The sequence below is a fragment of the Spinacia oleracea genome, chromosome 2, assembly GCF_020520425.1.
Source record: "Spinacia oleracea cultivar Varoflay chromosome 2, BTI_SOV_V1, whole genome shotgun sequence".
NCBI lineage: Eukaryota > Viridiplantae > Streptophyta > Magnoliopsida > Caryophyllales > Amaranthaceae > Spinacia > Spinacia oleracea.
Window position 1 is genome coordinate 109,843,983 of NC_079488.1, and position 26,736 is coordinate 109,870,718.

Below are 26,736 nucleotides of genomic sequence, written 5' to 3' on the forward strand. Positions count from 1 at the left end.
ACGGCCCGCCTGACAACCCGAACCCGAACCCGAACCCGAACCCGAACCCGAACCCAAGTCTATTGAATTTCCGCGAAACAAACGACTGCGTATAACCGCACCAGTTCTCCCAACCTAAAACCCTTTCTCAGTTTCTCCCCTTCCTCCTAAAACCCCTCACCTATCTCTCTCTTCGCCACCCTCCAATGGCGAACAACCGCACCGGAGGTTTCCTAGTAAGCTCTCAATCGGAGCTAATACACAAAGAGAAGAAGGAGAAGAAATCGAAATCAGGTGGATTTGAATCCTACAATTTTTGCCCAAATGTTTTCAATGCAATCAAAAGGAAGGGTTACAAAGTACCAACCCCAATTCAGCGCAAAACTATGCCTGTCATTCTCGCTGGCGCTGACGTCTGCGCCATGGCTCGTACTGGGTCTGGTAAAACGGCGGCGTTTCTTATCCCTATGTTGGAGAAATTGAAGCAGCATGTTCCTCAGCAGGGTATTAGGGCTTTAATTTTGTCTCCGACTAGGGATTTGGCTCTTCAGACTATGAAATTTTGCAAGGAGTTGGGCCGTTACACAGGTTGTTTTTCCTATCATTTTGATTTGTTCTGCTTTGAATAATTAATGTGTGATTTTTGGCAATTTTAGTTAATTGCATTTTTAGTATGCTTGGTAAGTTTGAATAGAAGACGTGTAGCCTGTAGGGAAGATGTGGAACTTTGATTATTGATTTCTCGAGGTGGAGCTTTGATTATTAATTTCTGGATGTCGAACTTGGGTTATTGATTTCTGGAGGTCGAGCTTTATTGGTTTCTCTGAGGTGGAAACTTTGATTATTAAGTTCTAGAGGTTGAATTTTGATTATAGGATTTCTCATGGGGGAAACTTTGATTTGAAAGCTCTAGAAGTTAAATTTTGATTATTGATTACTCGAGGTGGAAACTTTGATTATTATGCTGTAGAGGCCGAACTTTGATTATTGATTTCTTGAGGTTGAACTTCGATTATTGATTTCTTGAGGTTGAACTTCCATTATTAACCTTTAGAGGTTGAACTTCGATTATTGATTTCTTGGGGTGGACACTTTGATTATTAAGCTCTGGAGGTCGAACATTGATTACTGATTTCTTGAGGTCGAAACTTTAATTATTAAACTCTAGGGGTCGAACTTTGATTATTAAACTCTAATGTTCAAAATTTGATTATTAATTTCTTGAGGTGAAAACTTTGCTTATTAATCCTAGAGGTCGTACTTTAATTACAGAATTTACAGGGTGGAGACTTTTATTATTTTATTTCTTGAAGTCGAGCTGCTTGATCCATATTGATGAATAGGTTACGAAAATCTATTGAAGTAGTGTTGAATGTGAAGCTATGTAGTTCTCATAATAATGTGGGTGGCTTACAATATGAAATGGAGTGAGTAGTTCATTTTTTTTGGTGAAAAAGTGAGACCTTTTAAAGTAAAATTCTGCGATTGTTGGTGGAGGTTCTTTAAACTTAAAGCTAAGGTAGATAAACAGATGAATTATGTATTTGTATTCCTATTTTATCAGAGGAAGGGAGGGGGGGGGGGAGATTGGTGTTAAAAGAAGCATGTTTGTTATAGTTTGAAGGATTGAAATGAATTGTGTAATTAGAGAGATTTTAGCATTTTAAGCATATTTCTAAAAAATTGTTGACGTGTTTCCTCTCCGTGGTGATTTTTATGCATCTTTCTAAAAAATTATTGCCGCGTCTCCTCTCCGTGGTAATTTTTATGCAGATCTCCGTATGAGTCTTCTAGTTGGTGGGGATTCAATGGAAAATCAATTTGAAGAATTGGCTCAAAATCCTGACATCATTATTGCCACACCGGGTAGGCTGATGCATCATTTGTCTGAGGTAGATGACATGACACTTCGAACAGTGGAATATGTGGTCTTTGATGAAGCCGATACTTTATTTGATTCGGGTTTTGCTGAGCAGTTGCATAAAATTCTGACACAGTTGAGTGAGAGTCGGCAGACTTTGCTGTTTAGTGCAACTATGCCAAGTGCTTTGGCAGAGTTTGCTAAGGCTGGTCTGCGAGATCCTCAGCTTGTGCGCCTAGATGTGGATAAAAAAATTAGTCCAGACTGTAAATTTGTCTTTTTCACGTTGAGGCCGGAAGAGAAACAGGCAGCCTTAGTGTATTTGATTAGGGAGGTAATCAATCCTAATGAGCAAATGTTAATCTTTGTTTCCACCAGACACCATACAGAATTCCTCAGATTGTTGCTTTCACTAGAGGGTATTGAGTCCAATGTGTGTTATGGTGATATGGACCCAGAAGCTCACAGAATTAGCATTTCAAAGTTCCGATCTGGAAAAATTAAGATGCTTATTGTTACAGATGTGGCTTCTAGAGGCATAGATATTCCTTTGCTTGATAATGTAATTAATTGGGACTTTCCTTCAAATCCGAAAATGTTTGTGCACCGTATTGGAAGAGTAGCTAGGAATGGTCGGACTGGTACAGCGTACTCTTTTGTGACGCCTGAAGACCTGCCTTACGTTTTGGATCTTCATCTCTTTTTGTCAAAACCCATCAGGCCTGCTCCATCAGAGGAGGAGGTTCTAAAGGATATAAATGGGGTTATAGATAAAATCGATCAAGCTATGGCCAACGGTGTGACTGTATATGGGCGGTTTCCTCAGACTGTTATAGATCTTGTTCAAGATAAAGTTCGGGATGACATTGATTCATCTGCAGATTTATATGCTCTGCAGAGGTCTTGTACTAATGCATTCCGTGAGTATTCAAGGTCAAAACCTGCACCGTCGTCGGCATCAATCCGGAGGGCAAAAGAGTTATCCCGTGAAGGTTTGCATCCTATGTTCAAAGGTGTGTTGCAAGGCAATGAGCTGAGTGCTTTAGCGTTCACTGAACGCTTGAAATCTTTCAGGTCGGTATTGATTTCACATTTTCATCCTTTATGATTTTTTTGTTTTCGGCTCATCTCCCTCCCCCCCCCCCCCCCCCACCCCCCCCACACACACACACACCACACACTATCTTGGTTGCATCTGTACCTGGTATTTTTTCAATCACCTAACCCTTTAATTTGTCAATGTGACATAGACCCAAGCAAACAATCTTGGAAGCTGAAGGTCGTGCTGCGATGTCAAAACGTCTAAAGGTTGTTTTTAAGTTTATATTTTGTTTGCTCCTACCTGTTACTACATTGGTTCTTTTTATTCCATTTCTTTTTTTTATCATATTTGGTTTGTTCCTTGAAGAAAGTGACTGTTTATGGTTCAGAAATTATCAGCTATCCCAAATTGGCAAATTCTGATACATTGCCAATTGTCATGAATATTTGCAATAAAATACATAAAGTTGATTATCTTAACAAAGTTACGTTATTATTGTTCTTGACGGAGTAAAATTGATATTGGTATTGAATATTTGGTAATTAAATAGCGACTTTTTCCTTCTGTAGTATCATGTATTTGATTCTTCATGCTCACAAAGTGGGGATACTTGTATACTGATGTATTTGGCAAGTGTATTTTTTCAATCTTTGCTCCTACATACCTTGTTTATGTTTGTCTACAAAACTGCATGCAATTGGTGATGCTAGATAAAATTTTGATTTTGGTGTTTTTGAAATTAATCAGCTTATGATTTGTCATGCTTTTTTCAATTGTTCATATCATCCTGTGCTCGTGCAGAATTTTCCTATCTGAGGGCCTCCTTAAAATAAAGGACTAGGAAAAAGGGGGACGGGTCAACAAGGTTGTCACCGTACACATTGTGATTTCTTGTAAATTCCTAATTGAATGTTTTCACTGACAGCAGGGTTCTTCTAGTCAATGGGTTGATGTGATGAAAAAGAAGAAGGCCATCCATGAGTCGATTATTAACCAGGTGCATAAGCAAAGCTCCATTGATAAGGCAGCCAAGGTAATTGTTGGAGTTTTAGATGCAAATCATGCAACAATTTAGAGTTTAGACTCTAGGCTAATGTACAATATGAACAGCTGTTGTACTCCACTCTTGGGAGTTTTACAGTCTTTTTGTGGATTCTTCATTAGTTCCTCTACATTCTACAAAATATGATATAATTATTCAATAATTTCACCCAGTAAATATAGGTTATGAGAAATTATACTTCGTCTATTTTTTTGGTTGTCCGTACCATTTTGACTTGGCACGTTTCCCGCCACACAACTTTGACAATTATATCTCTTATATTTGTAAATAAAAATTATAAAGTTGATATTTTGAAAATACATATTGAGAATTTGAGACTAATCCAACAAGATCCTACATGGCTATGTTTTTCCTCACATATTAATATATTATTAACCAAATGTGGTCAAAGATAACTATGGGAATAGTGTCAAAAGTCAATATGATACAACTGAAGAAAACAGAGGAAGTATGATCGTTTATCCATTATTAATGGACTTAGTGGAGTGAAGGGCTTAATTTAGTTTTTTGGTTTATTATGGACTTAAATAAAATAGCTCATTAAACTGCTTGTGCTTCCTGTTCCTTATGATGTATTAGATGGTCGTTGTAAGGTCGATTTGTAACCTCTTTGTTATCATAAGGCAAGATTGTGCTGATCTTACCCCCTATCCCTCATAGAGAGGCAGCCTTTTTAGAGCCTACATGGCTACATGTATTAAGATTGTTGATGTTAATTGTTGTATTAGTATTTTTGTTTTGATGGTGAACCATCCTTGTGCAGGAAGATGAACCTGACTTCATTTCTGTCGAGACAAAGGAGAAAAAAGGTCATCTCCTTCTCGTATTTTATTTTTAAATGATGCTATTGAGTTTTAATTTTGATAACCCATGTCGAGGGGATGCTATATGATGTGTATTTATGAGATGTTTATGACTGGAACTCCTCTAATATATGCTGATATATTGTAATCTAATGTCTCACAAATCATGACTCAGGCGTAAATCGTTATGTACTTGTCAAAAGATGTCAAGGAAAGATTAATACGAAGTACATACTTTTCTATTAAGTCATTTTAAAGAATGCCATTGCCTAAATGCGAATTTGCTTCTGAATCTATCTATTGAGACACTCCGATCCTCGCCTCCTTGGGGGTCTAGTAGTGCAAATCAGCTGAACATCTGAGTTAGGTAACATACTTTTCTATAAAGAATGCCATTGCCTAAATGCGAATTTGCTTCTGAATCTATTGATTGAGACAACTCTGATCCTCGCCTCCTCGGGGTCTAGTAATGCAAATCAGCTGAACAGCTGAGTTAGGTAGTAAGTGAACATCCTTTTTTCTTTTCAAAAAGGCAACTCTAGTAGAGTTCTTAGTCAATTAATCAATTGCCTTATGAAGATTAGCAAGGGAAAAGAGATTGCCATAAAAAATAATTTCATGTTCGTTCAATTGCTGTTTAGGAGGTTAAATTTTTTGTATTGGTTATTGTGCTCTACAAAACATCAATGACGCTTGGTGTAATAATGTCCAAGAAACACCCTTTTTGCTGCTCTGTTACTATTATCTTAGTCACAATCATGCCTTCACTTTTCTTATGGGTGTTGTCAAGTTTCAGCTAAAAGGTAAAACCGTGTAATGAATGGGGAGAAAACAATAAAAGGAAGAAAGATAAAACTTCAAATATCTTATTAAAGAGGTAAAAAAGGAGAAAGAATTGAAGCACAATCTTCCCGACTTAAGAGGAATATAATAGAATGAATAATGTGATGGAAGGGGACGATGATGACAAGAGGAGAAGAGTAGAGGTCAAAAAGGAGAAAGAATTGAAGCACAATCTTCCCGACTTAAGAGGAATATAATCGAATGAATAATGTGATGGAAGGGGACGATGATGACAAGAGGAGAAGAGTAGAGAGAGAGAGAGAGAGAGAGAGAGAAGGTCAAAGAGAGGAGAGAACTGACTTTGATCAGCTTGACTAGAGATGACCGTCGTATTTGATCAGCTTGACTAGAGATGACCGTTGTCGTATCTGGTGCCGAAAAGACAGAAACCACCGTAGATTGTTGGCTTGTCTTAACGAACATCTCTATAGAAGGCAGCCCAATGGAATTGCCATACGCCTCACCATAGGCGATGAGGCATGCATCTTGGTTCACCTTCTTGACTTTGTTGTGTGGTTTGTGCCTTTCATACCAAGGAAATTTTCTTCTCACCTTGTCTTATCTTGGGGTGGATTTTTAAAACTAAAGGGCAAACCACTCTGACTTTTTCACACTAGCATGAAGGAGAAATTACCAAGTCATTATGATTCTCCCACTAACATGCAGGGAGGAGAAATATCTACTAAAAAAAGATGTACGCCTTGAAAGGGAGATAAATGTACGAGATATTGTTCTTTTAGTGTTGTTTATGTATATGCAGTATCCTCTTTGGTGAATAATGTTATAATTAGTAAGTACTTTTTCAATTTTCCTTTAAATCTTTAATTGCAACATGAAGGGAGACAAAAGTTTTTAGGAGCCATGGGAGAGAGAGGGGGTGGGAGGGGAGAGAGAGAGAAGGAGAGTGTGCCTGCCATTTTCATGTTATTTCTTGTGAAGCTGGAGACTAAATTGACATCTTTAGAAATATCCCCCCCGGAGAAAGGCTACATAGCACATAAAGTATATGCACGAAGGATAGCTATGTGGTCATCCCTTGCAGAATAAAGTAGAAGGTGATGAAATGAAAAAGTGTAGTACTATCTTTTTCTTGGCTAAATCCTTCCATGTGGCCTTCAAAGTTGGTTGTTCTATTCTTATATCATTCTGTTAGGAATTAAACACAACTTAATTAAACCAACGAGAGTACGAGACGAGCACATGATCGAAGTTAAGTCCATTTATATGCCAAATGAAGCAAGCAATAAAATGAAGGCTGGTTGCATCACACATAGCTTTGCGGTGGACAAAGAGCTAGTTGGGAATCATGATGAAGCAAGTGAACATATATGGAAGCAATATTGTTTTGGGCGTACAACAATATTAGATGCAAGATATTGTTTGCTTAATTACTTTGTTTCCTAATTATTAAGGATACGTAATTAGGAAATTACGTTGTTTTGGTATGTATTACAAACTCGAGAATTGTAGGCATGGTGGGCAAGGAATGTAATTCTGGTACACGAGGGTTTCTGAGTTTAGCCTATAAAAGGAGGGTTCAGGCTTAGCTAGAAAATAAGTGGGAAACAATTGGTAAAAGGAATCATCAAAGAGGGTTATTGTGTTATTTTGTAGGAACATTATAATACAACATTATTTTAGGGGACGAAATATAAATTTCCTCACAAACACTTTTCTCTTTTTTTGTTGTTATTTTACTGTTTGTTCTACGTTGTACTTGAAGGGTTTGTTCCCAATCCTTCGTGGCACGTGTTTGGTTATAACACATTCTTTTACTCAAAATTTCATTTTCTAAAATGTTATAGACAGTCTCACAGTTCGCATATGATTGTATCAGAAACTGTTGGTTCTAAAAGGAAAGCAAGGAGCTTCAAGGATGACGAGTTTTTTATCAATCCAGTGCCAACAAACCAGGTACTTTCTCTTTTGTTTATTTCTTGGATACTCATATAGCCAATACCCTATTTATGATATTGGTGTGATATCCCTGAGTTTCAGTTGCCGACATATGTTATGAAGTGATAACCTTTTTCTACGTTTGAGTGACTTGTAACTTCATTTATTGGCTATGAATTTCAGCATTCGGAGGCTGGGCTCTCGGTACGAGCTAGCCAAGGCTTTGGATCAAATAGGTGAGGATGATAAACAATTAATTTGGGAGATATTTTATTCAGCTGTATATTTGGTGCTGCTAATACTTCACAAGAGTAACTGTTTCTTTGATTTAGAAAAACTTCTGAAATTCCTGACAATAGGATCCTGGAATAACCACAAAAAGGCTTGTTTAGGGCTTAACCACTTGGTGGTCCATATGTACTGCTTGTGCAAAAGAAGATTAATCTCTATGCCATTTTGTTTTTATGTCAACTCTTTGTAGGTTGGATTCAGCTGTTATGGATCTAGTTGCAGACGATAAAGTGGGCATGCAGAGACAAAAAACCATCTATCACTGGGATAAGGTACTTGTGTATGTGAAAGATCTTCGTTATTCAATTTTGTATTAGTTGAAGATGTTGCTTTAACCTATTTATACTCTTATTCAACAGAAAAGTAAAAAGTATATCAAGCTTAACAATGGTGATCGTGTAACTGCAACTGGAAAGGTACTTCATTGTTTTCTTTGAATCTTTGTGTTAATTTGCAGACTCTTCAATTAATAGATAGTAGCAGTTTTTCGGTGCACCTTTTTTACCTAGGCTAGACTAACTGTTAGTAAATGTCATGCTTATTACATCTGGACATCCCTGAAATTTGTGGTGATGGATTCTTCTACTTCCCCAGACCAGCCGCGTAGGCCAAATTTTCTTTTTCAGATCTTCATTTTTGAATTTTGTAGTTAAGTTGATTGTCAAAACTCAAAGTTCTTTGGAGTTTTGCAGTCTTCGTGAACAATCAATTCTTTTGGTCTTCCATCAACTTCTTCATTTTAGCGAAATTATTGGCAAAGTGATTTGACAGTTTAGTTATACAGCTTCTAAAGACCCAAGCTTGTTTGCAGCTTCCAGTCACCTATGGGGTCCTCTTGATATTTTTCATCCCTTCTATCAAAATCTAACACACGATTCACTGCTTGCTGAACAACTAAAAGAGAGGTTGCAGTGTTCATCCTCTTCCCTTCCACCCTCAATGTCCTCTCAAATTCCGTTTCTTTTTTTATTACTTCCATTGGAGAATTTAATCGATTTACTGAACTGGAAACAATGTAATAACTGCAAGTTGTCTCACAGTTCACAAAATTTCCCCCCCTCTCTGTTTCATATCACTACTTTAGAATTTCTGTGAAGGGTTTTGATAAAAACTGCTGTCCTTTAAGCGAATCAAGCTTTATTTTTAATCTTAATCCTATTCTTGAACTTCTTGCTTCAATTTCTTATATATATATATATATTTGATCATGCACTTGCATGTTTGTTATTGCATAGGTTAAGACTGAAGGAGGGCAAAAAGTGAAGGCTCAGAGAACTGGGATTTATAAAAAGTGGAAAGCAAGTACACACAATAAAATTGCCTTTAAAGGAACTGATAATGGAGACCATGGTGCATCAACATCAACCTCTGGCTTTGCAGGTATTGTTCAGAAGCCTATAGGATAGTTTTTATATCCATTTACTGAAGCTTCTCCCATCAATTTTTTTTTTGTCTTCCATAATTCTGGCCGTCTCCTGCGTCTTAAATTCTTTAAGCATGCATGTTCTTGAGCCTCAATTTTCTTAACTCTGAGTTTTAGTACTTTTGTGGGATAACTAGCAAACAGCCGGAGGCTAGTATTATGCTTCAACTTGATTTGGTAGGACCTAAGGATTCTTGTTCATAGAGCCCATAGGCAATTGAGATTTAGTAGTGCTGAAGTTACCTATCTTAATAGTCAAATGCTTATAAGAGGACGATGTTTTAGTTCGAAACTCCCAATTATTTTGGACTTTCCTGAAGGAGAGTTTGAAGCTGTGTCTTTTAGTTGTTTTGCTTCACATGTGGCTCCGCCTTATGTGCTTGTCCCTTTTCTTCTTAGTCCAATCTCGCCACTCTTTCTAGCCATACTTAGGCTCCGTCCTATTCGATTTATTTTGTCTAAGCTTATCTGAGCTTATCTTTTTTTTTTTTTTTATACTTATTTTATCTGAAAAAAACCTCATTTTGTTTGAAATAAACTTATTTGTGTATAAAAGTATTTGAAAAAACTATTCTTTTACTGAACTTATATTATCTTAACTCATCTGAATTTATTTTATCTTATCTGAGTTATTTTGTCTGAAATAAGTCAAAATAGGTTGAACAAATCAAAGCCATAATTATTTATAACCTGAATTATTCGGCCAAAAGACGGTTTATGTTGGGGTATTATCCATATTACTGATCATCTTAGTGTACATCACAAAGATAATTTCTCTCTTTAGGGTTCTAAATTTCTAGCATTTATAACCGTTGTTTTGGTTGCTTGCAGGTGGTCGGTTTAATAACAGGTTCAACGGACGCAACCAACAACGACCAATACCAAATGCAAATGTTCCATCGGAAATCAAAAACCTTGAGCAAGTTCGTAAAGAGAGACAAAAGAAGGCAACTAAACTATCTCTTATGAAGCAGAATTCAAAGAAGGATAAATTTGGTAGAACTGGCAAGAAACGACAGGGCGGAAAAGGTGCACCGGCCGGAAAGGGCGGGAAAGGTGGACATGGCGGAAAAGGTGGACCGGGCGGAAAAGGCGGAAAGGGTGGAAAAGGCGGAAAGGCCTGGTAGAAGATGTATGATCTTCCTCTCAAAGGGGGCTAGCTCATTTTTTGACCTTAAAAATACAAATTTGTCATTGTAATGTTGGTATGCAGTTTTATTATTATTATCGTTCATTTTCCCTTAACCTGTAATTGTTTTGAACCCTGATTTGTATGGCGCGTAAAGTTGTTAGCAGAAGTAGATTGAATAAGATTTCTAGTCGAATTTGAAGCCTAAAACTTACCTTATAGTTATGTTCACAAATTCTTATTTACAAGGGTTGTACAATAAATATTGTACATCAGAGTAAAAGTTAACTCAAAATACATATATAAAAGTTATCTATTTTTTTAGTGATTTTTTATTTTATTTTAATAAAACTTATTTCTTCAAATCACTAATAATATATAAAATTAATTATTTAACCTTTTAAAATGTTTATCAATCAATTTTTTTTACTAAATGTAAAAGTTAATCAGTTTTTTGTGTAAAATAAATTTATTGTACACCTTATAAGCGCAACACCTTTTGTAATTTGTTTGATCCGAGTCTTATTTAGTGGCAAAATAGAAGCTATGGTCATAAACTTACATGTTTCATCAGGAATTGGCAACTCAAAGCCATCTTGGTAGGTGGTTTATTCAAGTGAGCAAATTTTTGATTATTTGATATGGAATTATGGACAATGTTACTGTAGGGGGAATACAGTTATACAGCCGATAATTAATCTGAATTTTAAACAAATCTTTTTAAAATCCATCAAGATCTTTTGTAATTCCGTACTACTTTATTTTTGAATAACTTTTTCTTATTTAAATATTTTATAAAAATAGTCAAATCTGATAATTAACTAGGTGTCTCATAGATATTTTGGATAATTAATTAATAATATATACAACTACATTCAAAATTAAACGCTCTCATAATTAAAAAAATAAATCTAAAATAAAATAATAATATACAACTACATCCAAAATTAAACGCTCTCATAATTAAAAAAATAAATCTAAAATAAAATAATATATACAACTACAAACGCTCTAATAATTAAAAAATAAATCTAAAATAAAATTTGTCCAAAATCAAACACTAAACTAAAACTTAATCCAAAATCAAACACTAATCCAACATCATGTGTCACATATATATTTTTATTTAATAATTACTAATATTACGCATATACAATTTTTTCCAAAATCGAACACTCCAATAATAAAAAAAAAAAATCTAAAATGAAGTTTAATCCAAACTAAAAAAACTAATCTAATAATTAAAAAATAAATCTTAATCTAAAATGAAGTTTAATCCAAAATAAAAACTAATCTAATAATTAAAAAATAAATCTGAAATGAAGTTTAATCTAAAATCAAAAACTAATCTAATCTAATGGGAAATATTAAGGGAACCTTCTCTCAAAGTGCCCCTAATAGATTGAAGTTGAATCCCCAACCAATTCAAGGAAATTCAAAGCTAAGGAAAAACATATATAACCCTAGAATTACTTATCAGTTATATATCCTTCGTATTTGATGGTATTGTACCTGCATGCAAATCATAAGTATCAACTACGTACGTGGGCAAACGAAATTCCAAGACCCAGAGATTTATATAACATACATACCTAAAGCATCTGATACCAAAATAAAAAAATAAAAATAAAATTACCATAACTGGCATTAGCCATGAATGTTTTTCCATTGATATCGAGGTCGTTTGGATCCGAGTTAAACGTAACATGTTGGACAGCCGAGCCGACTCAGACTACAAACTCGAACCTAGATCTAAATCGACCACCACTTGACGACTTCTTTACAATACACTTGTTTTATTCCGATCACCGTTACACCCCTGCTAAGGAAGAAACGGTTACTTTTGCGTTGGAAAGAACAACTGATTTCGACCATGAAGATACGCAGGTAGAAGTTGAGTGGAAGATGATGGAACTTGGGCTCGAGGAATACGGTGATGATTGTGTCTATGAAATGATTCGAGAAAGCTGTGGACTTGTTCTTGAGCAATGTTTAGATGGACGACGTAAGTCACTTGAATTTTTTGTCGAGATAGTTCAACAACCAGTCGTGGATTCTGATATGGATTCTGATTCTGATTCCGAGTTTACGGTGGAGGAGGACAAGGATGAAGAGGAGGTTCGTCGAGAAATAAGGTTTCGACTAAAGGCGAGTGGAAATCAGTTTGTTAATGGTTATTCAAGCTCTGAGGGTAATTGCTCAATCTGTTTAGAAGAGTTTGAGATGTCTCACAACGTGACAAAGCTTACTTGCTCGCATATCTTTCATGAAAACTGCGTGATTTCTTGGATTTTCCATGATCGGAAAGAAACATGTCCGTTATGTCGATCTAAAGTTATTGATGAGTTAATTTGTGTTAATGGGTAGAGAAGTACTAAGAGATTACTATTACGGTTGTGATTGTTAGGATACGTTTTAAAATTTGCAGTGATTTTTCGAATTTATTTTGTGTTTGGTATTAAAAGGTAGGATAGTTTTACAATGGCTATAATAATGCTGTAGCCATTGTAATTTTTTGATCAAAATCGTTAAATCTATACTAATATATTAAAAGGCGTTGCGAAAAATGTTTATGTATCACATAGAACTCTTCTGTTTACGCCACATCATCCACTCACCAAGGTTATGTGATGTTATTAACAACCAAAAATCAATACAATAAGGTTCGAACACAAGACCTCAAGTTTGGAGAAAAACTCTCATTACCATCTTAACCAACTACTAATTGTTATTTATCCATACATGTTAATTTATAATACATGTTAACATGAAGTCTAAAACAACTAAATTTTTATGTTTCTTATTTGTATGGACTATATTAGAATAAAAATAACAGTTACAATATTAGGAAAACCGTGAATTAAACAATTAAAACATAAGGAAAATTACTTTGCATGGTGAAGGTAATGTACATGTGTAGTTGATGAACTTAATGAATCTTTTCACTTTTATGGTCTACATGTATCTTAGTCAAATATTGAGTTGAAAAAAAATCGAACTTTAGTTATTCAAAGTAGCAACCGGGGCATCGCCCGGGCTACACACTAGTTTCTAATATTAAATCAGGACCATCCATTATGTTGACTTGGTAATTAATGTATCTTTAAAAAATGAAAATTCAGTTTCTTGTGCGACAATTCAATTGTACCCTAATAAATGACAATTCAGTTTCTTATTTGTTTTTCTTTTCAAACTATCTGAATCTGATTTGTTCATATGATGTAAAATTCAGAATTTAAAACATTACCTATTTTGAAATTTATGGAAGAAGCTAAAAACCAATTTCATAAATAAAAAACAGTATAGCATCAATCTGGCCGGAAGACAAAAGATAGGTAGTTGTTCGTATATAAATGGTGTTATGGTGATACATCCGCTTCCGATCTATCAAATTTATGTTGTTCAATTTCGATGGACATTGATGGAGATAATTAAATGTTGATAATGATAATGTCTCACTGTTGAATAAAATAAATATTGAACCTTTGAACTTACATATATTGATTTCAATGGAGTATTACAATATCATATGGTTCCTCAACGATACTTTTTTTCTTTTCTTTTTTAAAAAATAATGAAAAACAGTTTCCTTAAAATATAAAATACTAAAATAGATTTTATTTAATTCTGGTTTAAAAAATTCTTATAGTCAACAATTGAATGGATAGGATTAGTTTCAAAAATTAAAAGGTTAAGATTGAAAGCAATTACAATGGTTGCAGTTTTATGGTAGCCATTGAAAAGTCTTCCTAAAAGGTATATAGATTATGACATAACCATTATAGACTTAGACTTTCTCGATCTTATATTATTTGCATTTTGCATCAAAAAGTCCGCATCACCTAGAACAATTTAATTCTTTGAAGGTTTTTCAGTGTATGGCTATATAGAGGCCAAAAACTGACCCGATCCAGAATCCGACCTGTTAAACCAGGAAACTCGTAACCAGGCTGTACCAAACTCGTTAAAATCGACGAACAAGCTAGGATTTCAATGCATGGCTATATAGCAAAAACTGACCCGATCCAGAATCCGACCTGTTAAAACAGGAAAACCGTAACCAGACTGTATCCAACCCGTTAAGATCGACGATCAATTTTGACCCGTTAATGCAACTTGTATCTAAGTTTGCCACAATCTTATATTGGTTGACTATAATATCTTGTGGCTCTGAGCAGGTCATTTTTTATTTTTTAACCCAGAATTATACAACAAGGGTAACTTATACATTAAAGGTTAAAGTTTCAAAATAATGTAATTTCAAATGATAAAAGATTTGAAGTCATTAATTAGTACGCCTTCAAGAATTGGTTAATTCTATGATGTTTATTTATTGAATATTGAAATTTGTATATCAATGGTTAGAAGGTGTGAAAATAAACGATAAGTATTACTCATGATTTGTTTTATGGGGAACTTCAAAATAAATAACAAAAGTGTAGGGAAAAAACAAGGAATTTTTCATATTTACCACCTTTTAAGTTTCATGTTTTTGTATTTATCATCTTATAAAATATTATTTCATGTTTACCACCTTAATTTTATGAAAAGTTTCGTATTCACCACCTTTTAACGAATTTCATCAGATTTTTCATCCATGTGAACTCCACTTAACCAACTTCTTTCCAGACAAACCAGTAATTGAAAGAAGTTAGTTAAACAAGGTTCACATGGGCCGAAAATTTGATGAAAATCGCTAAGAGGTGGTGAATTTAAAATATTTCATAAGATTAAGGTGGTAAATATGAAATAACATTTTATAAGGTGATAAATATCAAAATATCCAAAAAACAATAACCATTAGACTCAAATGATGAAAATTTTATCTTTTAATCTATTGTTCTTGTAACTGACTCACAAAACCTATGTAGTACTTCTTTTGGAGGAAATTCATTAAGTAGGACTACGTATATATATTGGATCGTATAATCATTATATATTCTAGAATGTTGTTAGGTTTTATGTATAACAAAAATCTGTGTATATCTCTTAAATCATTTATGCATGTGTGTATCAACAACCTTTACTATAAACACTAGCTGGTTACTTAAGTTCTAGATCCCTCCAAGAGCCCAAGTTTCTACGTACACATATTATAAACATAACAAAAGTCTTTTTTTTTTTATTGGCCGAAAGCTAATGATTTCAGAAGAATTTTTTAATTTTTGAAAAAATTAGAAATCTTATTTTGAATATATAGGTGTAGTTTGTTAATTAGATCTTTGTTGATTGATATGTTAAGGGTAAACAATATTATGAAACATGGGTACTATATAAGTATATTTTGTTGTGTTTTGAATGGAGTCTGCAAATAGTAACGGTAAACAATATTATGAAACATGAGTACTATATTTTTTTTCTTTCAATATCCATTCATAGATTATCTAGGTATTAACCATTAGTCATATTTTATACATCGAATCATTATTATGCTAATGTTAGAAAATATATATCGATGCGAATCTAGCATGACCCTACGTGACTATAATTTTCTTACGTACGAGTCACAAAAAATGGACAAGCTCGTAGTATGAATAGTGTAAAAAACAAAATAGTGCCATATTTTCGAAACGGAGAAAGCATATAGAAATATAGAATATAGCAGTTGGTAGATACCGTGGAAACTCAAGATTCGTCTTCCAGCCAAGTGGAACTGTTGAAGAAATTAAGGGCCGTAGAGGCTGAAATAGATGTTGTGGCTTCGTATGCCTTGTTTTTATGGTCTTTGTTGAGAATATCAGCGATTGACCAAGAGAAGACCAAGTCCACCAAATTTTTTCCAACAATTTCTGAGTTCGCCATTTTTGATATTCCGAAATAAGTGTTGTTGCATTGAAGCTTAGTGGCAGTTTACGACTATGGAAAAATCTGTGAAATCTCATTAAAGGAACCGCCATTTGAGTTGGCAGTTTACACCATTAAACCGCTAATTCAAATGGCGGTTTCTACTAAAATCAAACCGCAATTGAATTGGCGGTTCAGAGTTGACCGGAGAAAAAATATAGTTTTCTGTTTACCTAGCTAACGTGTACGATAGAGTGGGAAATAAGCGATAATGTAGCGTATTTTGGGAATTTAAGGTTTTTCAAGCAATATTGAAGGAAACGGCTCCTTGAATTTTGGTGTTTAACTATGTTGCTCATACTTTACATTTTACCTTAAGCATCCCACCGACTTAAAAAATTTCAAAAAATAAACGGGTTGGATATTTGAACACATATCCATATCGGACATGAGTAGGGGTGTTAACCCGGACCGGACAGACCCGGACCGGACTGAAGATCGAAATTATGATAATTCAAGACCGGAAATTGATATTTCTCGAACCGAAGACTGGACTGATTGTCTTCGGTCCGGTCTGGGTCGGTCCGGTCCGGACCAATTTTTGCACACCCCTAGACATGAGTACCAGAGTACGGGTAACATGGGTCTTTACCAACACCGCAACGGTGCTCATCAACGACTCCACAAGTTAAATCAAAACTAATTTGTCACACAGAAACCAACAGACAAAATTTTCAAGTTCATAAGTATGATGTACGAATTAGCAATTTGTTTGTACTCCTTGGAACCGAGCAGAGTATACTGAATACTGAACCATCAATTTTGACCCTAAAAAGGCTTACACAACTCAATACCTAAAGATTGTAATGATCCCACAAAAAAGGGTGATTTATATACAAGAAGTCTCCTGTGCATGAACAAAAAGTTGCTAAAAGTTCTAGCCTCCCCTGTTAGTCTCTAACCAAGCAATCACATTGTCAAAACAAACCCGAATCCGCTTCACAAACCTGCTAAAAAAAATGACAATGACTTCATGTTCAAATTTCCAGCACAACAATAAATCTCTTTCAATAGTTACCAGGACAATAAAATGCTTCAAAGTTCAGAAATCAATGCACCAAATTTTCTCAGCATATTAAGAAAATGCACAAAATACAGGATAGTGTCTGTTTTCGTATGCTAACTATGTACTTATTTTCTCTCCATGTTTCTGTGTACAAGCCCTTCAATATAAGGGCGAGGTGGCAGTTAACTAACTGTTCAGTTATAATCACATAATTTGAAGGAAAGCTGTTTTACCAACACCAGGTAAATGATCTTTGATTCTTCCAAGCATGTTAAGAGTTAAACTCTTCCAGAGGTGTTACAACTTATAAGGGTTTGTTCTTTTCACTTCTGTAAAGGTAAGTTTTGTTCATAGAAGTTCCCTAATAAAGCTACTCAAAATAAAATTGTTATAGGTTCTTAATTCCCAAAAACAAAATGAGATCCTAGGACAGTACAAGCTATACTACTGATTGCAACCCACTGTGTGAAAATATATTCACCTCGAATTCTCGAAAGCATAACTACCAGTAGAAGCATACGATAATCTTAAAGTTGCCAAAATATTAGTACGGAGTATCATTAAATGGTTTTATTTCCTCGTTTTCTGGGGTAATTGAATCTTGAAAAAAAAAAATCAGATTCACAGAATCACCAAGTTCCTCGTATTACATTAGCCTTGATCTCTTAAAAATCACAGGACCACAGGCAAGTTATATCTTCTTGGAGTTTGGTTGTCTTCTGATTAGAATAAGCACATATTACTGGTCACTGGGTTACCTTATTCTGTAGAGGTCCCAACATTTATTTTTTGTTGGCTTAACCAGGTTACTATAAGAAATGGTAATAAGTTTAATAACACTAATAGCACATACAATTCAATACCTGAAAAGTGCTATTCACAAGAATGGATGGTTCATATACAGGCAGCTTCCCCTGCATGAACAAAAGGTGCTACCAGTTCCAGCGTCCCCTGTAAGTCTCTCACCAAGCAATCACATTGTCGATATAAACCTGGATCAACTTCACAAACCTGCACAAAAGTATGGTGATTTTATGATCCTTTCACCAACACTATATTTGGGAACCAGCAATGTTGAAATATATGGAAGTATAACATTGGGGATTACACTAGAAAAGTAAAGCTGTAAAATCAATAGTTTTTCCATTGTTTGATTGGTACAATTCTTTACAGTTTTTCCATAAAAATTGAATGCAAAACCGTGAAAAACTAATTTGACCATATTTGGGTAGAAGATGTGCACATATTTTTCTGCAAAGTTTCCCTCCAAGAAAATAAAGAAAGTAAAATCCAGACATCTAGAGTTTTTTTCTATGTAATTTAGTTTCCTTTAGTTTACCCCATTATTGTCAAGTTGCCAAACATACTATAAAACTCCCCCTCTAATTACCAGGACAATAAAAAGCTCTGGAAATCATGCTGACATATTCCGGCTTTAATTTATATTTCACAGCATATTAAGAAACAAATGCACAAAGTCTAGATGTATGATAATTAGGTTGGGTTGATCCAAGTTGAGGATAAAATGGTAATAGACTGGTAGGTCAAAATCACACAATAATTCAGATAATATTTTTCTATAGCAAGAGACAATTTTCTAATAATCCCAAAAACAGAACACCACTGTACATTTCTCAGATGAAAATATATTGTTCTTTAGTTATATATCATCGTAAAATCTAACACCTCGAGGCAGGAGATCAATGCAAAGTGCAAACACAAAATAGGTAGTGTATTCCTCTAAGGGAGACAGGTTACCATCTCTATAAAAGCAACCATCTATAAAAAATAAATTATCTTCCATGTTAGAAAGTTAAGCAGGATCATGAAAACAAATGCCAGAAAGCCAATGAGACTGCAAGAAAAGGTGTAAGGTATAAAATGAGACCTAGGGAAAGTAAAGCAGATTAACCACTAGATTGTATAATCTAAGTCTTGTTGGTGCCAAAATAGGAAAATTATAATCAAAATATCATAGATTCACCAACATAGGATACATTGCAAAACTTCCATACCATAGGTGTATCTGTATCACTGTATGCAGTGGACTTGTTAACCAAAATCACATAAAAGTCACCCCAAATCCAATAAACTTCACAAACGGGTTAAAAGGCATTTATGAAATTTAGGGTACTAAGCTTCGCTGTAAAACTACACCCGTTGTATATAGGACCTGTTGAAGAAACATTGCCAAGAATCACAGGACTTGCCTAATCAAAACAAATTATCAAACAACCGAAACCTCACCTTGCATATCACCAAAGACATACTTCTATGCAACTTGATAAGAAGGCCATTGAATATGCTTGATTAATTGCTAAAGTATGCTAAGTGTAGAAAAAACGGTAAAAAGAAATGAGTTCTGTGAGCTTACAACTGAAAATTGTGTTCCAGATTCATCCATAGTCACAATCTCACCATTCCAAGTGCCTAGCTTCTCCAATACAGTGGAAAAATTCTGCTCACCAACAGTAAGTCTAAGTCTCATTGGAGATCTTTTGATGGGAAATTTCTTTACAAGCTGGTGAATAACATCTAGTGCCTGTAATTCACGATGCATAGAAATAACTTAAGAACTAAACTACACAAACAGACCATAATTTATCTCAACTTTATACTGTAATCTACAAAGTGCAACAATCAAAGATACAGCTAATCAAATGTCCTAAAATAAGACAAATCAGAAGAATAATGCATGGCAATACAGTAGATAAAAGAGCGCTAAACCTGCTTTTTGGAACTGTTATGAGGATCAACAGCAAAATGGATATCATGCATCAAACGTTCGATCATAGTTATCGAGTAAGGGCGTTTCGTGTCAGGATTAATGGTGTTTTTCATGACAATGGTGGCAATATCACGAAACTGAAGTGACAATTGAGCCTCCCTTTCTTTCTCTGCAACTTGAAGATCTCCTTTCTCCAGAATCTAACCAAAACAATCAAATATATAAAATCGTGTTCGCTAAATCATCAGTAACTAAAAACCCCCAAAATTCATAAGTTCAATCCAAGAATTCGATTTCAAGAAGATGAACCCCACCTCTAAACAAATTGTTGTTGTATCATCTGTCAGAAATGCAGCCTTCAAATCCTTAGACTTGGCTAGAAGTCCTTTTGAAACATTCGAAAACACCGTATGCGACTGTAACACTTCGTCAATATCTTTCTCTCTGTTTCAATATTTCACCCAAACAAAAACTTTCTCATCATTCACCAAATATTTACGAAAAAATCAAAGAAAGTTCAAGGAAAATATCAACAAATTAGCTTCTTAATCAGTCAATTTCCAACAAAAATGAACAATTTTAATCAGTTAGCATTAAGCAACCTTATGCATAACAATTACTGCAATAATCCGCCATTAATAACCTCAAAATTCAGACAAAAAAAAGAAGAGTAGAAGGAAATTTTAAGAAAAAATTAAAGAAAACTGAAGGAAAATATCCAAAAATTAGCTCCTTAATCAGTCAATTTCCAACAAAAATGAACGATTTTCTTTTGTGCTGCAAAATCGGTCAATATTCAAAACTAAACCTAAAATTTTCACTCTAACTTCATCAGTAAGCACTAAGCAACATAATAGTTCTTGAGGCATTTCATCAAAATTTTCACTCTGATTTCATCACTCTAAAATCAGCCAATGTTAAAAAATAGTAGCATTAAGCAAACTAAAATGAACAATTAAGCAACATTATGCATAACAATTAATGCAATAAATCCGCCATTAATAACTTCGAAATGACGACAAAAAATAAAGAAAAAAAAGAAAGAAATTGAAAGAAGAGTAGAAATGTTACATTCCAGAGCGCCATGAGAGGACTTTGTTCTTGAAGCAAGCGATTTCGAAGCGAATGCCGTGCTTTTTGAGACGAATAACAGCGACATTTGTGAGTCTTTTCTGACCCACCGGCTGCAATATTGACCTCGACATCTTGTCTTTCGCTCTCTTCCTTGTTGAATTTTGATGAGTGACAGTGATAATATCAGTGTTTTGAAAGTGATTGAACATTTTGAGCGTCAAGTAATCGGTTTGTTACTGTACTATTTTTTGTTTTGATTTCTTGGAGTGAACCCCAAGTACCCCCTCACGCCCCAAAATAGAATGTGTTATTAGAATATAAGTACTCCGTACTCGTAGTAGAGTATAAAAATGAAAATTTGTGCTATTACACCAAGTTAGTTTAAAGAAAATTAGATTATCATCTCTTTTAAAACTATCTAAACATATACGGAGTAGATACATTAGTCACGCATGATAAATCTAATTGTAAGAAAGTAGACATGTCAAACGGGTCGGTCGGGTTGTAAAAAATTATTATCAGGTACGGGTTAATTTGGGTAGGTCATTTTTGGGTGCGGTACTTCGGTTTTATAAATGCTTGTTCAAAACCTAGAACTTTAGGGTTCGGGTTGACCCAACGGGTTGAGAGATTTTGAAATGCGTACTATATTTTCATTAATTTATTTATACTCCCTCCGTCTCAGATTAGTTGTTACACTTACCTTTGCACAAAGTTTTAGATGATCAGTGCTTTTGGTTATCAATTGATATTTTATTGAAAAAGAAGATGTGATAGGAATTAGTGGGGTATTTTTTTTAATTGAATGAAAGAGGATATTGGGACAAAAAAAATAGTAGGAAGAGAGAGACAATATGATAATTGTGGATTCATTACTAATTTAGAAGTGTAACAACTAATCTGGACAGACGAAAAAGGAAAGTGTAACAACTAATCTACGAAAAAGGAAAGTGTAACAACTAATCTACGAAAAAGGAAAGTGTAACAACTAATCTGGGACGGATGGAGTACAAAATATGGGCTAAATTAACCAACTTTCCTACACAAGTTTATATTAGTCAAATTCAACTATAAACTGACGTATAATTCAAATTAAAATCATATTACACCCAGCAATAGTAACAACGTGTTTACGATGCTTAAAATTCCTCATAAACTCATTTATTACTATAAATACAATGATTTTTAATTGGTCGGGTCAAAAAGGGGTTCGTTCGGATTTCGCCCCATTACTTTTCAGGTTTGGATAAAATCGGATTAGGGGTCACAAAATCTTATTCAAGATCCAATATTTTCGGATCGGGATCGAGTCGATTTTGATAGCTCTAGTAGAAAGTAGTGTCAAAGTAAAGAAAAACATAATAGCGTTTCACTTGTTTTTTTTCTTTAGTTCTACCACGATGAGTTCCTACCGCTTCAGTTAGTGGACTAATCTCCTGTGAAAGTTTGCATGGTTACCTTAATGGGCAGCATCCCTCTCAGTCCTAGCTGAGGTTTTCTCCATACTGAAAGCTCGAACCCAAGACCTTGGTTAAGCACTCACGTCAACCCAGTTGATATAGCGTTTCACTTGTTTGTTTTGCTTGCAATGGAGTACTTGTGTGACCACATGTGTTCTTCCTACCAATCGATATGTAGCACATAATTAAGTAACTTTGTAAGTGTTCTAGATTAATATTTTCAATTGCCGGAGATAGCACCCACAAAAAAAAAGTTGTTTCATATTTAGATTTTTTTTATTAACCTTATAAGTGTTATGGATTAATATTTTCAATCGCTGGAGCCTGGAGGTAATAACACCAACGAAAATAATCAGGTTCACAAAATAGCTAAATTAAGGAAGAAAGTTTGGTCCATACTTATGAGTTATGACCTCTAGAATGTTCACCACTAAATATAACTGATTAACTGGCAATAGTGAGAGTAATTCCACAAGCTTATAAGTTGGTGTTTTCTCTCCTCATTCTCCAATATGAGACAACTCACGTGTAAACATGTGAATAACATTAGATTTCAACATCTGTGGATAACAAACTCATCAACGCAACAACCGAACACGAGCACAACCCGACACCACCCCTTCCTAAAATCTCAACCAGCAAGAAAAACCACCCAAAAAAGAAGAGAAACCAATCCAAACCCAAATCTCATGCCCATCACAGATCCACAAAAAAGAAGTCAAGTAAATTCAAAAGTGGGGGACCTCACTCATGATAACCGCCACCACCTTGATCAAAGAAACCTTTTTATTTGTCATTTAAAATACTGTTTATTACCCGGGAAAAGGAGTTTAATTAATCAGGACCCCCATTTCTTTATTCTGGTTTCAGTTCTGGAAAGTTGATTGTTGCTCGTGAAAGATTAACTCACCACTAACACATTCAATCATCTTCTTTTCTTTCAACCTTTTTTCCTACATTCCCCTTCATCTCCCTCCTCTGATCTTCCTGTTTTCAGGCCTTGAACAAGTCCGAGAACATCAAAAATGGTTAAGGAAACTGAGTACTATGATATTCTTGGTGTAATCCCTTCTGCTTCAGAGGACGAAATCCGTAAAGCTTATTACATTAAGGTTCATGCATTTCTTGATTAATTAACCCTTTTAATGTTTTTGTATTCCGTTCAAGTTTGATGCTTTAGAATTATATGCTTTGGATTTGTTGTGTTGATCATATTTTGTTGTGTCAGTGGTCTGTTTTCGACATTTTGAAGATCTTAAATCCAGAATTTCTGACTTGATTGTTCTTAATTTGAGTTTTTTTGTTCAATTACAGGCAAGAAAAGTTCATCCAGATAAAAATCCTAATGATCCTCAAGCTGCTGAAAGGTTTCAGGTAATCTGCATTCAGTTTATAGTAGTAATTATCTTTCTGTTAGTAATTATTTTTTGATGAAATGGTGTTATGATTTTCAGATATTAGGAGAAGCTTATCAAGCTTTAAGTGATCCGGTGCAACGAGATGCATATGATCGAAATGGGAAGCATAGCGTGTCTAAGTAAGTTTTAAGAATTGTAGTATTACATATAATCAATTTCTTCTGCTGATTTCGATATCATCTGCATAAACTGCTGTTATTAAATTTGAGTTCGCGAATTTTAATCATTTACAAACTATTTGTTGTTTCTGTTAGAACTAAACATCCTAGAAGCATGCACTTTCTAAACATCATTGAAGTATTGAACACTAGTTGATTAGACCATTACTTGTGTATTTTAGAGACTCAATGCTTGATCCAACAGCGGTATTTGCCCTGCTTTTTGGAAGTGAACTTTTCGAGGACTATATAGGACATCTAGCTGTTGCATCAATGGCTTCGTCTGAATTAATCAGTGAACATGATAATCCTGAAAGGATTAATGAAAAGTTGAAGGCAAGTATTTGTTTCAATGTAAACCATTTTTGTCATATTTGTAGAGAATTACATACTATGAGCTACCAATGCAAAACAAGAACAGGACAAAATAAAGTGCATTCTTCTTAAACAAGGAATGAATGGTAATGCAGGCAGTACAGAAAGAAAGAGAAGAAAAGCTGGCAGTAAAACTGAAGGATTTTCTTAACCAATATGCGCGTGGTGATAAGAAAGGATTCATACAGAAAGCTGAAAGTGAGGTTAATCGTCTTTCAAATACAGGTAAACATGGTTGTAATTATGAGGAATAAGAACTGTGTTTCATACCAAGCAAGACTTGGCCTACTGGTAAAGGTTTGGCCTCAATCAAACCCCACTAGGGGATCTTTGAAAGTTAGAATTTCCCCTATATACCCTCACTCCCAACGAGTCTAACCTGCAAAGCTGGCCTAAAATACCTGTGTGAGGTACCAGTTCAGTAGGTCCTTCATCTTACCTTCTGGAAAAGAAAAAAAATGTGTTTCATAGACTGTGCATGAAATATTGTTGCTGTCAGATGACTGAGATTGGTAAAACTTTGGCTTAATCCTCCTACAAAATGTTTTAGCCTATTCATAGTATAATGTATTTATAGTAGTTCCTTATACTGTGCTGTAATATCTAACATCTGAATCTGTTGTACTTTGTGAATACAGCTTTTGGATCTGAAATCTTAAACACTATAGGCTATGTATACACAAGACAGGCTGCACTGGAGCTTGGAAAGAAGACAATGTACCTTGGGGTGCCTTTTATGGCGGAGTGGGTACGCAATAAAGGACACATTTGGAAATCCCAGATTACTGCAGCCAAAGGTATAGTAATAAACTAATAATCCATATCAGCTCAATCACCACAAATAAAACAATGCAACAAGTTCCTCATTTATGCCTCTGGATCGAAGCTCATTACTGGTCTACATACAGGTGCATTTCAGTTGCTTCAGCTACAAGAAGACGCGCGCAGGCAATATAAGATGGATGGTAGTGGTCCAGCGAACGACTTTGAATCTCACATACGGCTAAACAAGGATATTCTTATGAGCTCCTTGTGGAAATTGAATGTTGTTGACATTGAAATGACTCTCTTACATGTTTGCCAAATGGTTAGTGTCTTCAGCTTGTTTTGAAAGTTTGTGTTTCTGAACTATTTATACAAACTACAAGCTATATATTCAAGGGTTTTACCAACACAAGTTGGTGGAGTTGGTGGGAGACTCACCTTGTGACTTGGAGGTGACAGGGTCGAGCCCCTTCCACTACGAAATGCTTGGGAGTGGCTCAAGCATAGACCTGCTTAGCTAGGCTGTTTAACCTTTAATATGTGTTGGTTCAGTAGGATCCCTTTTTCAAGGGTTGTGATTTAATGGTCGTTGTTATAACTTATAGGTGCTACTGGAAAAGAACATCAAGAAAGAAGAGTTGAAAGTTCGTGCTTTAGCTCTGAAGATACTTGGGAGAATATTCCAGGTTCACCACCATTCATCAGAAAAAAATTCATGACAAAAGTTCAATTTCATGTAGCACTAGATAACTGCCATAAAATTTTATAATGTGTGTTTGATATTAGAGGAAAAAGAATACTGAATGTTTAGTTACATACTTGAATTCTTCAGTTTGTTTTCTTCTTCCTGATAAATTGTCTGCTGATGCCATTTTCTTTCTGGCAGAGGGAAAAGCTTACACAGGAATCTGAAACATCAAAGAAGAAAACAGTAGCTGAGATAAACGATGATGACAGTGATTCTGACTGCAGTTCTGAAGAGGATTCAGCTCGGATGCTAAGTTATCGTACCCCAATGCTCAGTCAGGCAAGTTTCAGAGTCTTCTATGTTGACATATTTAACATACACAATGAACCTTGTACATAAAGAGTATCAGTAATCTAGCAGAAGTTTTACTGAGTCTTTTTATTTAACTTCCATTACAGGGAATTGGGAAGCTATTCAGATGTCTCTGTAATCCTGCTTTTGATGTGGACGATGATGAGATTGTGTACAAAGGAAAATGATTTCATACACAATCACAAAAGTACTGCATTTATTCAAAACGATAACAAATGCACCAAAAGAAGTAGCTTGCATATAGTTGTCCAAAACCTCAACGTGTTGTTCAAACTTGTGAAGGGAACATTCAATTTAAGCCTAATGGCATGTTCAGAAAAGCGAGTTTGCTCGTCAGAAGGCTAATAGACAAGGAGATAAGTTAGTGTTTGAAAGTTTTCAATGATGTTATGAAATATCTTCAGTCTGCATATGTTACAACCCAAATTGTGTATTTAACTGTCAAAAATGTTCTCATTACTTTTCATCAATATAAATTTGATACCAGTTTCAAAAGAGTTGTGACTTGGTCTTGCAGC

At 34.8% G+C, this 26,736-nt stretch overlaps 4 protein-coding genes across 5 annotated transcripts; 3 read left to right on the forward strand and 1 right to left on the reverse strand.

The window, feature by feature from the left end:
- The first annotated feature begins 96 nt into the window (after positions 1–96).
- Positions 97–10,540, forward strand: LOC110782036 (putative DEAD-box ATP-dependent RNA helicase 29). The gene is made up of 11 exons (XM_021986098.2): positions 97–567; positions 1,753–2,914; positions 3,091–3,148; positions 3,811–3,915; positions 4,709–4,754; positions 7,429–7,505; positions 7,671–7,723; positions 7,969–8,050; positions 8,138–8,194; positions 9,014–9,158; positions 10,033–10,540. The coding sequence occupies exons 1-11, from the start codon at positions 186–188 to the stop codon at positions 10,326–10,328; spliced, it is 2,463 nt and encodes an 820-aa protein (XP_021841790.2). The 5' UTR covers positions 97–185; the 3' UTR covers positions 10,329–10,540.
- Positions 10,541–11,983: 1,443 nt separating this feature from the next.
- LOC110782190 (uncharacterized) lies at positions 11,984–12,697 on the forward strand. The gene has a single exon (XM_021986317.2). It carries the CDS (start codon positions 11,984–11,986, stop codon positions 12,695–12,697), a length of 714 nt encoding a protein of 237 aa, XP_021842009.2.
- Positions 12,698–16,838: 4,141 nt separating this feature from the next.
- LOC110781946 (uncharacterized) lies at positions 16,839–21,332 on the reverse strand. 2 transcript variants are annotated; one of them, XM_021985993.2, is made up of 6 exons: positions 20,980–21,332; positions 20,223–20,352; positions 19,908–20,108; positions 19,555–19,722; positions 18,044–18,191; positions 16,839–17,124 (listed from the first exon to the last, which is right to left on the reverse strand). In XM_021985993.2, exons 1-5 carry the CDS (start codon positions 21,189–21,191, stop codon positions 18,075–18,077), a joined length of 828 nt encoding a protein of 275 aa, XP_021841685.2. In that variant the 5' UTR covers positions 21,192–21,332; the 3' UTR covers positions 16,839–17,124; positions 18,044–18,074. The 2 variants fall into 2 exon arrangements, with proteins under 2 accessions (XP_021841685.2, XP_021841686.2); XM_021985994.2 differs by having other exon boundaries at positions 16,839–17,121; positions 20,980–21,329.
- Positions 21,333–23,201: 1,869 nt separating this feature from the next.
- LOC110782033 (chaperone protein dnaJ 10) lies at positions 23,202–26,716 on the forward strand. The gene is made up of 10 exons (XM_056837799.1): positions 23,202–23,554; positions 23,757–23,816; positions 23,897–23,979; positions 24,201–24,358; positions 24,493–24,618; positions 25,032–25,190; positions 25,302–25,480; positions 25,764–25,844; positions 26,045–26,185; positions 26,305–26,716. Exons 1-10 carry the CDS (start codon positions 23,468–23,470, stop codon positions 26,383–26,385), a joined length of 1,155 nt encoding a protein of 384 aa, XP_056693777.1. The 5' UTR covers positions 23,202–23,467; the 3' UTR covers positions 26,386–26,716.
- The last annotated feature ends 20 nt before the right edge of the window (positions 26,717–26,736 follow it).

Coding starts and splice junctions, on each gene's coding strand:
- LOC110782036 (XM_021986098.2), top strand. CDS start 186: ATGGCGAACAACCGCACCGGAGGTTTCCTAGTAAGCTCTCAATCGGAG. Junction 8,195..9,013: donor GTGTAACTGCAACTGGAAAG/GTACTTCATTGT, acceptor GTTATTGCATAG/GTTAAGACTGAAGGAGGGCA. Junction 9,159..10,032: donor ATCAACCTCTGGCTTTGCAG/GTATTGTTCAGA, acceptor GGTTGCTTGCAG/GTGGTCGGTTTAATAACAGG.
- LOC110782190 (XM_021986317.2), top strand. CDS start 11,984: ATGAATGTTTTTCCATTGATATCGAGGTCGTTTGGATCCGAGTTAAAC.
- LOC110781946 (XM_021985993.2), bottom strand. CDS start 21,191: ATGTTCAATCACTTTCAAAACACTGATATTATCACTGTCACTCATCAA. Junction 20,109..20,222: donor CAACAACAATTTGTTTAGAG/GTGGGGTTCATC, acceptor TGTTTTGGTTAG/ATTCTGGAGAAAGGAGATCT. Junction 19,723..19,907: donor ATAACAGTTCCAAAAAGCAG/GTTTAGCGCTCT, acceptor CGTGAATTACAG/GCACTAGATGTTATTCACCA.
- LOC110782033 (XM_056837799.1), top strand. CDS start 23,468: ATGGTTAAGGAAACTGAGTACTATGATATTCTTGGTGTAATCCCTTCT. Junction 23,555..23,756: donor GTAAAGCTTATTACATTAAG/GTTCATGCATTT, acceptor GTTCAATTACAG/GCAAGAAAAGTTCATCCAGA. Junction 25,191..25,301: donor CCAGATTACTGCAGCCAAAG/GTATAGTAATAA, acceptor GTCTACATACAG/GTGCATTTCAGTTGCTTCAG.